Source organism: Xenopus laevis, chromosome 1S (genome assembly GCF_017654675.1).
Source record: "Xenopus laevis strain J_2021 chromosome 1S, Xenopus_laevis_v10.1, whole genome shotgun sequence".
Lineage (NCBI taxonomy): Eukaryota > Metazoa > Chordata > Amphibia > Anura > Pipidae > Xenopus > Xenopus laevis.
In genome coordinates this window covers 18,909,039-18,923,806 of record NC_054372.1, presented here as the reverse complement: position 1 = coordinate 18,923,806, position 14,768 = coordinate 18,909,039, and the positions used below count along the sequence as shown (strand labels likewise).

General features: G+C 36.9%; 1 protein-coding gene across 4 annotated transcripts in view; it reads left to right on the top strand.

The window, feature by feature from the left end:
• The window catches only part of LOC108706548 (LIM domain-binding protein 2-like), a 145,430-nt gene extending 135,190 nt beyond the window's left edge, over nt 1-10,240 (top strand). Inside the window, exons 7-9 of one of the 4 annotated variants that reach the window (XM_018243063.2) lie at nt 1,247-1,392; nt 2,735-2,809; nt 9,390-10,240. In XM_018243063.2, the coding sequence (XP_018098552.2) occupies nt 1,247-1,392; nt 2,735-2,809; nt 9,390-9,620 (452 nt within the window). In that variant the 3' untranslated portion in view covers nt 9,621-10,240. Of the gene's footprint in view, nt 1-1,246; nt 1,393-2,734; nt 2,810-9,355 lie in introns of all 4 variants that reach the window. The other 3 variants (XM_041579410.1, XM_041579409.1, XM_041579411.1) reach the window with 3 other exon arrangements.
• The last annotated feature ends 4,528 nt before the right edge of the window (nt 10,241-14,768 follow it).

Below are 14,768 nucleotides of genomic sequence, written 5' to 3'. Positions count from 1 at the left end.
TGCAGGCACAAATCACATGACTGGGGCAGCTGGGAAAGTGACAATATGTCTAGCCAAATGTCAGATTTCAAAATTGAATTTAAAAAATGTATTTTAGTGCAGAATTCTGCTGGAGCAGCACTATTAACTGATGTGTTTTGGAAAATACATTTTTTCCCATGGCAGTATCCCTTTAAAGTTGTATGGAGGTCTATATTATAAATGTTGGTGCAAATGCTTGAAGTTACCACTTTTTATCCAAATGTCAAGGGAACCGTAATAAAGACAAGAGAATTTATATAATGCCCTACATATGAGCCCACTTTTAAATGAATGTTCCTTGTTATGAAATGTCTGGAGAAAACCAGTTACCCAAAAACAGTTTGTTAGTATTTATGTGGGCTGAGAGAAGCAGATCTGCTCAGTGCCCCTGCTCCACTGATTTGAATCTGATCAGCCTGTGTGTGCTCACACACATAGAAGCCCATTTGTCAATGTCCGAATTTATCTCATTATTTTCTGAAAACTACTTTGACCAAATCCACATGGGGTTTTCCACCTTATTTATCACTATATTTTTTCAGAAAATTTCCTGTGTGGGAAAAAAACACAAAAATCGTAGGAATTTTTTGGATTTTCTGCACTACTTTTTTCCCGAAAACCACAAAATCTTTGGATTATTGCACGAAACCCAGCACAGATCAAGATATTATCAGGACTTCTCCCATTGACTTATATGCAACCTCGGCAGTTCTGAGATATCGGATTTTCTGATTCAGACTTTTTCTATCCTTGGGGTAATATAAATCCCAAAAAATTTGAATTCTTTTTTTTCCACTGAAAATTCAGATTTTATAGTAATAAAACATTTTTTTGGGGTTTTTGGCATTCAGACTTTAAGAAATAACCCCATAGTGGAGCTGAAGCTGAGGTCAGTAGGGGGGCTCTGTGTGAGCTGATCAGATTCAAATGAATGGAGCAGGGGCACTGAGCAAATCTGCTTCTCTCCGCCTGCAAAAATACACAGACTGACAACAGCCGCTGATCAGCCCATAGCCTAGAACTAACTCCATGGGAAATTAGGGTGAAAACATAGGCATAGGCATGAAAACATATCTAACATAATCTTAAAACTATGGCTGAATGGATGATACCCCATTTCCTATATCTGTAACCTTCTTATGCTTTTGGTTTACAGTAAGGCTAAGCTTGTATACATTTTTTGTACACTATGTAATATTTTATTACGTTATTTTAATTAAAACAGCAGAGCCAACCCGACAGACCACCACTAAAAGAAGGAAAAGGAAAAATTCCCCAAGCGCCACATCAAACAGCAACGCTGGGAACAACAGTGCATACAACAAGAAAAAACTACCTGCCGCCAGCCTCAACCTGTCTAATCAAGTCCCTGTAAGTATCAGGTATTGGAATCACTGCATTTGGTGCCACTAGTCAGTCGGATTTTAATTTGGCCATACAGAATTTTTAATTGACTACCGTATGTATAGAGAATTTCTTATTTCAAGCAGAGGAAGCTTATATTGCGTTTTCATGTTTACAATAGTTCCTGTTTAAAGGGCATGTAAAGTCTAAAATAGAATAAGGCTAGAAATGCTTTATTTTGTATACTAAATATAAACATGAACTTACTGCACCACAAGCCTAATCAAACAAATAATTTATGCTTTCAAAGTTGGCCATAGGGATTCACCATCTTGTAACTTTGTTATACATCTTTGCAAGACTAAGACTGTGCACATGCTCAGTGTGGTCTGGGCTGCTTAGGGATCGTCATAAACAAAGCTGCTTGAGTTCTGCCTGGCTGGGAAGTAAGGTGGGGGCTCCCCCTGCTGTTCATAAGTATGATTGTTTCCCTGCTCAGCAGTTAGGGACCGTCAGACAATTCCTATCCACAGCAGTAAATGAAGGGAGAATTTCACTACATACAGTCAGGTTTCTTATAAAAACGGTACACATTTTTTAATTAAAGAATATTGGAGATAGGTTTCTTTTTCATTAAAGAAAGTAAGTAAGATTTTATTTTTTGCCTTTACATGCCCTTTAATAAACATTTAAACAAACTATATTTTTATTTCAGTAAACAAGTAAAATAGATTTCACTTTCAACTTTGCCTAGTCGGGTTAAAGAGAAGTAGATAGTTCGTCTGAACTGGTTAGCTTGGAGGTTACAGGGTCTCTATAAAGTTCTCTACTTTCCCTGTGTCTCTAGTGGTTGTTTAGAAGTAGATAGTTATAACAAATTGCCACTCCACAGATAAGCTGCTCCTTAACTCAAAGCCTAACAACAGCTGCAGCTCAGCGATGGATGGGGTTTGTTTATACAAAGATCATTATCGCAATATGAATTACTATCCTTTTCTAAGAGTAGGAGTTCAGGGAAAAATAATGTTGTGTGCTAATATTGTTGCTTTATAATAACAAATCAGATATATTGTGCTCATGTTTGACATTAGTTACTGCGCTGGTTCTATTTAGCATCTAGTAAGTGATAGCACATAGCCTCTTTATACTTTGTTTCTAACATTAGATAATATACTGTATAAGTGATTTAACTGTATAACTGTATTTTTATTTATAAAATTGATATCAATATATACCAACATGCATAATAACTGGTCCTAAAGAGCCTTTATTTGTTTATATAATAACTGTTATCTAGATACTGTTGTGTAACATGTGATTTTTGTTTTTATTTATGTATAATCTTTAACAATTCCTACTTTATTTACAGTTCCTCACTACAAAAAAATGCATAGGAGATAAGACACGAGTACGGAGGAATTATCGTGGAATACGGAACGGTTTGGTAAGTGATGGGTCCAAGCCAAGGGCCTGTTATACCAAACCAGTCAGTATTCCATTATAATTTCCTGCAGCCATTTGATTTAAATATATTTATGACGGCTGGTTTAACAAAATATTGGCATTGGCATTATTATGGAATACGGACCGGTTTGATATGCATATTCAATGTGTTTGAAAATCTGCTATATGTCGGTGTTATTTTTGTGACTATATATACTATATATCTAAAATACAGTCATATAAAAAAAGTTTGGGAACCCCTCTTAACTTTTTGGAGTTTTGTTTATATTTGGCTGAATTTTCAAAGTAGCAACTTCCTTTTACTATAAAACATGCCTTATGGAAACAGTTGTATTTCAGCAGTGATATAAAGTTTATTGGATTAACAGAAAATATGAACTATGCATCATAACAAAATTAGTCAGGTGCATAAATTTGGACACCCCAACAGAGATATTACATCAATACTTAGTTGAGCTCCTTTTGCAAATGTAACAGCCTCTAGATTCCTCCTATAGCCTTTGCTGAGTGTCTGGATTCTGGATGGCGGTATTTTTGACCATTCGTCCATACAAAATCTCTCCAGTTCAGTTAAATTTGATGGCTGCCGAGCATGGACAGTCTGCTTCAAATCATCCCATAGATTTTCCATGATATTCAAGTCGGGGGACTGTGACGGCCATTCCAGAATATTGTACTTCTCCCTCTGCATAAATGTCTTTGTAGATTTCCAAGTGTGTTTAGGGTCATTGTCTTGTTGGAATATCCAACCCCTGCGTAACTTCAACTTTGTGACTGATGCTTGAACATTATCCTGAAGAATTTGTTGATATTGGGTTGAATTAATCCGACCCTCGACTTTAACAAGGGCCCCAGTCCCTGAACTAATCACACAGCCCCACAGCATGATGGAACCTCCACCAAATTTGACAGTAGGTAGCAGGTGTTTTACTTGGAATGCGGTGTTCTTCTTCCGCCTTGCAAACCGCTTTTTGTTATGACAAATAACTACATTTTGTCTCATCAGTCCAAAGCACTTTGTTCCAAAATGACTGTGACTTGTCTAAATGAGCTTTTGCATACAACAAGTGACTCTGTTTGTGTTTGTGGCGTGAGTGCAGAAAGGGCTTCTTTCTCATCACCCTGCCATACAGATGTTCTTTGTGCAAATTGCGCTGAATTGTAGAACAATGTACAGATACTCCATCTGCAGCAAGATGTTCTTGCAGGTCTCTAGAGGTGATCTTTGGGTTGTCTGTAACCATTCTCACAATCCCCCGCATATGCCGCTCCTGTATTTTACTTGGCCTGCCAGACATGAGTTTTACAGCAACTGTGCCTGTGGCCTTTCATTTCCTGATTACATTCATTGATTCATTGGTTGGGGATCACTTCGTTAGAGTGAACTCAATCCTGCTCCTGTTTTCTGGCATTAATTGCTTTGTCTTTCTTCTTGGTGATTTCTTTTTCCACAATTGGGGTATTTTTTAGGGGTGATCCTTTAATTTTTTTTAGACCTCATTATCATGGGAAAAAATCCCCCTGAATCTACTATGACAGCGAGGAACCACTAATAAATCGAGGATCAACTGAGAACATGACATTTAGTCGTAATAGATGTAAGAGTATTACAGTAATAGCAGCACAAGTATAATTAGCACATTTTATTGCAGATGGTTGAGAAATCCTCTCTTAGCGACCATGGGATTGCCCATAACAAAGACGACAGGTTCATAGCAGGAACAGATGGCAAACTAAAGACATCTTGGCAGTCAGATATGTTTTTGTTTGCTATTTACTTAATTAGTTCTGAAAATTTACAACTCAGCATGAATGCTGTTTTTGTGAAAAAAAACATGAAGTATATGAATTACCATAATTACAGTGCAGTACACAAGAGTCTAATAGTATCTAATGAGGGATGAGTAGTTAGTAAGCTTAGAACAATCAGAAAAAAATTTAGCAGATTATATCTAAGGTGCACTGTACCTTTTTTTCTTTCATCACAAATATAGGATCCGTTACGCAGAATGTTTGGGACTTGGGGTTTTCCAGATAAGGCTTTTTTTCAATTGTTTGGATCACCAAACTTAAAGGGACAGATTTATCAAGGTTCAAAGTGAAAATTCTAATTTTCAAGTTTTTTTATGGCCAAAACTATCTAATTCTATTAGGAAATTGTTAAAATCTGAGTTTTTTTAAAAATCTTACTATTTGCCACCTTAAACCTGCCAAATTGCTGTTTTAGCCTATGGAAGACGTCCTGGGATCAATTTGGAGTTGTTTATGTCCTTCCAGACTGTAAGACACGTCGGGAGATCTTCCTCTGTTCTTACCTCCCGGAACGTCTCTGGTCGTCTCAAGGGTCGCAGGCATCTGGCGCTGACGTCACTGGAAGTTAATGGACGCCAGCGATGTCTGACGCTGAGCGTAAGAACACCCACGTTTTGATGCAAAGCGTCCTGACGTAATTTTTGGGCACAGGATTCAAACTTTGGTGCCAAATCCTTATTAAAAAGCCCAATCTCCATTTTTAAAGTGCCCACCCTAGGCTTCAGTTTATCTGTTCCTGCTCAAGCGTATTTCTGTGTTTTGACATACTTTGACTGATCTTTTTGACTAAGATTTTTGCCGCCTGCCTTGAACTCTTTGCCTGACTCCGACTACACTTTTTCTTGATCCCTGCTGGTATCTAGTTTATGTTTTTTGGCTACGCACTTCCTTGGTGGCTTTCGCAGCAGAAAGCTAGGGCCCCGTAAACACCGGTGCATCCAAAAGTACCGTTCACTACACAAGGTTCCTAATAATGAGATCGTTACACTGACATTTGAGTTCATTTCTGAGAAATAACTCGAATTGAATTTGATTTGAATTCTATTTGAGTTTGCAGGTCGATCCTATTCACTTGACTTCGATTTTTTAAATAAATTTAGATTCATGGGAGTTTATGGGAGTTTAAAATAACTCCCATGAACTCGAAATTCAACCCTTGATAAATTTGCCCATAAAGCTCCACCATAGACGCGACGATTCTTCTTGCCGAATGACCGAATTTAGGGAAGTCCGACCAATCCTTTGAAATTATCGTGTGGTTAGTGGGATTCGAACGATCGTAGATCTTACGATTTTTCGGCCGACATCTGTCAGGAAATTGATCGGCCAGGTCAAAAAATCTTCGTCGGTCCCAGTGCAATCTATCTATGTTTGCAGAGCCAAGCAGGCAGCTCCCCTTTGTTTTCCTGGCAAATTGATCTTTTTAGTTGATGGTCAATTCGTACGATCGTACGATTGTTCCGAGAAAATTGTGGTTTCACGATCAGGATCGGATCTTTTAAAAATCTCAACATCTACGGCCAGCTTTAGTCTACCATAACACATTTAAACATCACATAAACCCAATGGGATTGTTTTGCCACCAATATGGATTTATGCAGCCACAGTAACTGCAGAGCAGGGAGCTTAAAAATATATTTCTACAGGTCATATTCCACAAAATTTGGCGGGTCCTAAACTGATCTTATAGACAACTCGAAAAGGACATTAGCAGAAAAAGCAGAAAAAGACAGGGAGGGCTCTCCTAGCATGCCCTATTCTCAAACCCTACAGAAAAGAAACACTTTGGACCAGAGCAAACTCACCAAGCTTGGCTCCATTTAATTTGTTTTGCTCCAATGACACTCAAGTTACAGGGTGAACTTATTGGGGCTCAGTAACTTCTAGCTGAGCTACTAATTTGTTACCCTAGTCTTCCATTTCTCCTCATCCACCAACCAAGAAGGGTCAGGAGTCAGCACTCCTACCCAGCCCCCTAGAACTCCACAATCCAAATGAGTGGATGTGTAATTGTCAGGGGGCCTATCGGCTCCCAGCGAGAGAAGTCTGGACTAAAGAGGAATCTTAGGGTAAAAGTTCAACGTTATCCAAAAGGGGTCAGGCGAAATCGTAGTCAAATTAAGGCAAAGGTTCAGTAGGCAGGCAGATGAGTAGCAAAATCCAAGTTCAGGCAGGTTCAAGAATCAATCAGCTGTAAATTTAGAAGCACCCAGGAACCACACATGAAATCCTATTATCGGGCATTGAACCCGTGACCTTGGCGTCTTTTTATTTCAAATCTGCGCGCCGGACGGGTGACGTCATTGTGCCGGTGATGAGACGCTGGCGCCGCTACTCACGTGACGGCCATGGGCGCCACCGTCTTGGGAGCGGTGCCAACGGAGACATGAGCGCTATCAGGCGCTGCTGACAGATTTTGTGATCTAATATATATCAGTTTTAATATGTAGAAGTATCACGTCAACACATAACTGTGTGTCTATCAAGGAGAATAAACTTTATATAAATTGAATACCCACAGTCATATTCAGTTTTCTGTAGTAATCCACAGATAATTAAACTAGATCTTTAAACATGAAGACATCCTAATATCTTTAATCAAATCTTGTACTTATCCTTCAAACGCATTATAATCTTAATTGCCTGAACGATTAAGCCATCTTTGTGCTGTAATCCTACTTGCCAGCTGTACTTTTTGCTTAGGCTAAATGCTGAGAAGAATTGAAATATTTATATATATATTTTATATATATATATATATATATATATATATATATATATATATATATATATATATATATAGATATATATATAATACACAAAAGCTATGAATATCTTGTAAATTATATCCTTATAAACGGTGAGTTTCTGATGTCATCAGTTATAAATGGTGAGTTCTGATGTCATTTCTGTCACATGACTCACTAAAACTTGTGTATTATAATAAATAAAGTACCCCAGTTGTAAAATATGAGGATATTAGAAGTTACCTCGGAGTTCCATGACCTGTATAAAAACACTCGGCCTTCGGCCTCGTGTTTTTATATGGTCATGAAACTCCTCGGTAACTTATAATATCCTTATATTTTACAAAAGGGGGTACTTTATTCACTATATATATATATATATATATATATATATATATATATATATATATATATATATATATAGTCCAGAAGTTCTTAACGCACACCGTAATGCCTGATTCTGAGTTGATACCTGGGTGCTATCTTCAAGGGCAAAATTATCCAAATGTCGAAAGAAAAAAGATGCACACCAGGGTTTGTGTACAAAAGATTAAAAATCCATATTTATTAAATTACATTAAAAAATTCGGCCAACGTTTCGGTCTGCTCCTAAGACCTTTATCTTGATAAAGGTCTTAGGAGCAGAATTCTGCCCCCTAATCGTTCGACTATTCGATAATCGAAGTACTGTCTCTTTAAAAAATACTTCGACCACCTACTTCGGTAGATAAAACCTACCGAAGTCAATGTTAGCCTATGGGGAAGGTCCCCATAGGCTTGCCTGTGATTTTTTGATCGAAGGATTTTCCTTCGATCGTTGGATTCAAATCCTTCGAATCGTTCGATCGATCGCAGGATTTGCGCAAAATCGTTTGACTTCGATATTCGAAGTTGAACGATTTTAGTTCCCAGTCGAATATCGAGGGTTAATTAACCCTCGATATTCGACTATTGATGAATCGGCCCCTAGAAGTCTGACCTGTATAAAAACACTCGGCCTTCGACCCTGTGCTTTTATATGGTCATGGAACTCCTTGGTTACTTATAATATCCTTATATTTTACAATAGGGGGTACTTTATTCACTATACAGTATATATATATATATATATATATTTCAATTCTTCTCATATATATATATATATATATATATATATATATATATATATATATATATATATATATATATATATGCCATGAATATCTTGTAAATGATATCCCTATAAACGGTGCTTACTGATGTCATCATTTATAATCTTATAATCGGTGCTTAGTGGTGTAATTTTTGTCACATGACTCACTGAAACTTGTGCATTATAACAAATAATGTTCCCCCTGTTGTAAAATATGAGGATATTAGAACTCAAGGACAATGACTTATCCTACAATAGGGGGTTACATTATTCACCATATCATTTAGCAAAATGAAAATACATTTTGGGGCAGATTTATCAAGGTTCGAAGTGCAAATTCAAATTTCAAATTCGAATTTTCGAGGTTTTTTTAGTGGAATTCAATAGGGAATATTTAAAATTAGATTTGAGTTTAAAGAAATTCAAATTAATTTTGAAATGTATTATATATTGGCCCTTTAAGAATTCAAATTCAACTATTCGCCACCTTAAACCTGCCAAATTGCTGTTTTAGCCTATGGGGGACGTCCTGGGATCAATTTGGATTTGTTTGCAACCTTATTGAAAATCGAGGTTTTTTCGGAGAAAAAACTCTAATCGTATTCGATTCGAGTTTGCAAGTAGATCCCATTCACCCGAGTTTGAAAAATATGAATTTTTTTGCTAAATTTCAATTGGTCTTTTTTTTCCCGAATTTGGAGTTCATGGGAGTTTATGAGTTTTTATAAACTCCCATGAACTCTAAATACGACCCTTGATAAATCTGCCCCTTTGTGTCTGTATAAATTAGTCTAACCAAATTGAGTCATCAGTAGTTTTTTTGTCTTTCCTCAAGGTACCCACATAATAATGGTCTGTGCTGTTCACAGGATGTGATGGTGGTAGGAGAACCAACTTTGATGGGAGGCGAATTTGGAGACGAGGATGAAAGGCTTATCACTAGACTAGAAAACACACAGTATGATGCAGCTAATGGTATGGATGATGAAGAAGACTTCAACAGTTCACCTGCTTTGGGAAACAATAGCCCTTGGAACAACAAACCTCCACCAAATGCAGAGACCAAATCTGACAACCCAACCCAACAAGCTTCCCAATAAGTGAAGAAACGAGGGTTTCGCCGAATATCGATTTTAATTCATTGCATCGAATGCTTTCCTTTTATTGCTATGATTATATTGAAGAGTATTGTGATAGCAATGAAGAATTTTTTACAGAATATTTCTTACCAGACTTCGGTTAAGTATTTTTAATTAATTGTTGTGAAATGACTGGAATTTCCTTAAATGGTTTCATTACGTTTCTTTGCTGCTTGTGATACATTATTGAAGACACCATAAATGATGCAATATGTATTCATTGGCTGTCTCACTGATGTAAGGTGGCCAGAAAAGAAAGCATATTATGCAGTCAGGTTTGTAGTAGTGGACTGACCTATTGTGTAGGTTTTTGGGGGTTTTTTTTTTTTGAGGGATGTCTTTCTTTCGCTAAAAAAAATAGACAATGTTCATATAAATTAATCATGATATAAATTTATATGAATAAGTATAGTGTCGCTGATTTTAGACCTCCGTTGTTTTGCAAAAAAAGGGAATAATACAATTTTTAAAATAAGACTGAAAATAAACTATAAACATTGCATTAAATGAATCTAGATTTTTTACTCCCAAAATATTTTTCTATTTCACTTAACAGAATACAGGGGGGGGGGAATACAGAATTTTTTTTTAAGAAAATAACCATTTTGCACCATTTTCTGACTTGGAATTAAAAGAACAACCTTCATCTAATTCATGCTTTAGAAACGCCATGAAATAATGGTGGGTCATAGAATCCTTCCCCACAAAATACAAATTGAAAATAAGTATTTATTTAAGTATTTATTAAAATCCAAAAATATCTGAAAACTACTCCGACCAAATCCGCACAGGGTTTTTCACCCTTATTTATCAATACACTTTCTCAAAAATTTCCTGTGCGGGGAAAAAACTAAAAACAGATCCCTAAAACAGATCAGGATATCTTTGGAACTTCTCCCATTGACTTCTACATGAACTCGGCAGGTCTGAGTTGGAGTATACTTTTTTATTCTGACTTTTGGAGTTTAATAAATTCCAAAAAAGTCAAGTTTTTTTCCTGCTTAAAATCTAGATTTTATAGTAAAAAAACCCGAATTATTCGAGTTTTTGGCATTCAGACTTTAATAAATAACACCCTACGTGTAGGGTTGTCGAAATAACATTCATATCAACTGTACCAATTCCACAAAAAAATTCAAGTAGAATGATCATTTTTTAAAAGAGAGTCTTATAGAGAAAACATTTTCAAAAAAACAACCATTCTGCACCATTTTCTGACTTGGAATTAAAAAAACAACCTTCATCTAATTCATGCTTTACAAATGCCATGAAATAATGGTGGGTCATATAATTCTTCCTACAAAACAGTGAAAATAAGGGGGTTATTTATCAAAATTCAAAAATATCTGAATACTACTCTGAAAACTACTCAGACCAAATCCGCACAGGGTTTTTTTCCCCCTTATTTATCAATACATTTTGCCGAAAATTTACTGTGCAGAAAAAAAATGTAAAAAATTGAATCGTACGTATTTTTGGATTTTCCGCCTGAAAACTGGAAACCACTAAATCTTTGGATTATTGCACGAAACCTAGCGCAGATCAGAATATCTTTGTGACTTTTCCCATTGACTTCTACGGGAACTCGGCAGGTCTGAGTTTGAGTACTTTTTTATTCTGACTTTTAACACACTTGGGGTTTGATAAATTCCGAAAAATTTGAGGGGTTTTTTTTTCGCTAAAAAATTCAGATTTTATAGTAAAAAAACAAATTTTTAGAGTTTTTGGGGCAGATTTATCAAGGGTCGAATTTCAAAGTAATGGGAGTTTTTTTCCAATAATGTTGAAATTCAAAGAAACGTATTAAAAAAAACGAAATTATTTTTTGTGGGTGAATAGGCTGTATTTGATCGTTTGAATCAAAGTTTTACCGCATTCGATTGAATTCGAATCAAAAGATTTGCCCCAAAAAAATTCAAAGTCCACCAAATGACTCCAAATAGGTTCTAGGAGGTCCCTCATAAGCTAAAAAAGCAATTCGGCAGGTTTTAGATGGCAACTGGTCGAAGCCAAAGTTTTGAGTTCAGTACATGATAAATTTCAATATTATAATTTTGGCATTTTTTTCAAATACGAATTGAATTTGGACTATTCCTTAGTCGAAGTAAACAAAAATAGCTCTGAATTCGAATATTATTACTTCGAATTTTCAATTCAACCCTTGATAAATCTGCCCCTAAGAGTATGGTTGTAGAAATAACATTCATATCAACGGTACCAATTTCACAAAAAATTGCAGTAGAAAGATCATTTTTTAAAAGAGAGTCTTACGAATGGTGGTAGAATTCTTCGCTGCATAAATATTCTGTATCACAACCTGCAAAGAATACAATCATTTTCTCAATTTATCTTGTAAAAATGTATTTTTTCCCTCTCGGTATAGGTCGCAATCAATCCTTACAGCAAAATTAACTTACAATGGTTTGTAAGTGGAACGCTTTTTTTGTAATACTGATATCATTTGTGCTTTAACAAATGGGGCCTCAACTTCATTTTTACCTTTATACAATTACACATCTTGAAATAAATGTATTTTCAGTTTTTTTGTGCTGTTCATCTAAAAAGTTCTTCTGTAACTTTACTCGACTAATAATGTGAAGAGATGAGTCATATTTCAGAACAAAGAAACAACAGTGTTGCTTTTTCTGATCACCAAGTTATTTAAAAAAACAAAAAACATTTTTAAATCCAGGTATTACTAAGCCATGTATCCGGAGATTTTGTGAGCGGTTAAATCTGAGACCTTGGGGTTTTTATTGCATCTCAGTTGGCTTTTTGCTCCCTTTCACAGTATATTTCTTGTATAGATATTTTGTAAATCTATCCATTGCATTTTTTTATTATAATTATTATTATTGCAGTGTATTTATGTGGAATTTATAAGTCTACAATTTCTTTCATTTGCATACAACCATTCAGAGCACACAATATGTCAAAGTGTTATGAGCAAAATGTATTACATGTTGCTTTGCAAATAATCGTGTGCCAATAAATTGTGCTAAGGAGATTGTGACATGTCCCTGTTTGCTTCTCAAGTTTATTCATTAGTATCTGTGCTGCTTAGGAGGCTTAGTATTTGCCAACACATTACATCACAGGTTATAAGAAAGTGTAGGCTGTTGTCACATACACCAAACTACTCTGTATGAAAGGAACAGTAATACCAACAAACGAAAATGTTTTAAAGGAATGACAATATCATTTACTGTTGCCCTGCACTGGTAAAACTGGGGTGTTTGCTTCAAAAACTCTACAATAGTTTATATAAACAAGCTGCTGTGTAGCCATGGGGGCAGCCATTCAAGCACAGGATACACAGTAGATAACAGATAAGTACTACTATAGTTTATATAAACTAGGGATGCACCGAATCCAGGATTCGGCCTTTTTCAGCAGGATTCGGATTCGGCCGAATCCTTCTGCCCGGCCGAACCGAATCCTAATTTGCATATGCAAATTAGGGGGGGCAATCGTGTGACTTTTTCTCACAAAACAAGGAAGTAACAAAATGTTTTCCCCTTTCCATCCCTAATTTGCATATGCAAATTAGGATTCGGTTCGGTATTCGGCCGAATCTTTCGCGAAGGATTTGGGGGTTCGGCCGAATCCTAAATAGTGGATTCGGTGCATCCCTAATATAAACAAGCTGCTGTGTAGCCATGGGGGCAGCCATTCAAGCACAAGATACACAGTAGATAACAGATAAGTACTACTATAGTTTATATAAACAAGCTGCTGTGTAGCCATGGGGGCAGCCATTCAAGCACAAGATACACAGTAGAAAACAGATAAGTACTACTATAGTTTATATAAACAAGCTGCTGTGTAGCCATGGGGGCAGCCATTCAAGCACAGGATACACAGTAGATAACAGATAAGTACTACTATAGTTTATATAAACAAGCTGCTGTGTAGCCATGGGGGCAGCCATTCAAGCACAGGATACACAGTAGATAACAGATAAGTACTACTATAGTTTATATAAACAAGCTGCTGTGTAGCCATGGGGGCAGCCATTCAAGCACAGGATACACAGTATGCAACTGTGCATGCACCAAAACGGCACTTCCTTACTGAGATTACCGAATCGGCTGAAGATGGCGCCCTCCGCTGCGCTGACTCTGCAACAAGGGGTAATTACTGGCTTAGGGGTATTTACTTGTGGTAACGCCTGTGTGGGGGAGCAGGGAGGGGGGGCTATTGAGGGTAAGGGTTTTTTATTAGAAAGGGGGTTTAGTTCTCCTTTAAAGAGATCTTTCTACAGTTGCGCCTGAAATCGCAGAATGCTCTGCAAGGTAATGTTGTCTTAAAGCAGAACTTAAATTCTCCCTAGAATCAATATTGCCAGAAATGTCGTCATTTATTGTAACGCTAATCTGACTAGGCAGTACAAAAAGGGGTTAATGTTCAGCTAGTTATTAGAGCACGGGTTACATGTGACTCAAAACACTTCAGGCTAGGGCCTTGGCTACACGGAAGATTATAGTCTTATAACTACAACTCTCACACTATTACGCTACACCGAATAGAAATAATGGGAGCCAGGAGATTCTTGTGATGAACCAAAAGAATAACAGTTTATTTGTACAAGACAAATGAGCCCAGGGTTTACTTACAGAGGTACAAGAGACACACACAATGCTTTAGCAGGCTGAAACAGGTTATATGCCACAGCTGAGAGAAGTGAGTCCCATCAAGCAGAGTAGTCAAGTAGTACATCCATTCCTTCAGCAGATATACCTCAAAGCGGTCTGGCTCCCACCCAGTGGAATGGTCAGAGAGAAGAAATCGAAACCTGACACCCTATCCACTGTGGCCCCTTCATTAAAGGCATCCAACAACCTTGGGAAGCTACTCCCTACTACAATCCTTGATAGAGCACCAAGCTGCTCTTACTATCGGTCCTCTCTATCTTACTCTCCTACAGAGTCTATGACATAACTAACCCTGTTTATACACTAACAGCTATTCGCTGTGTTCCCTGCTCCCTGACTCAGACACTAGAGGACCAGGTCCCTCTAGGGCTAACGCTTTACTGGGCCTTGTTGTACCCAGGCTCAATGGGAATAACCAGTCGATCAGGACACCAGCAACCAAAGAGGATTATCC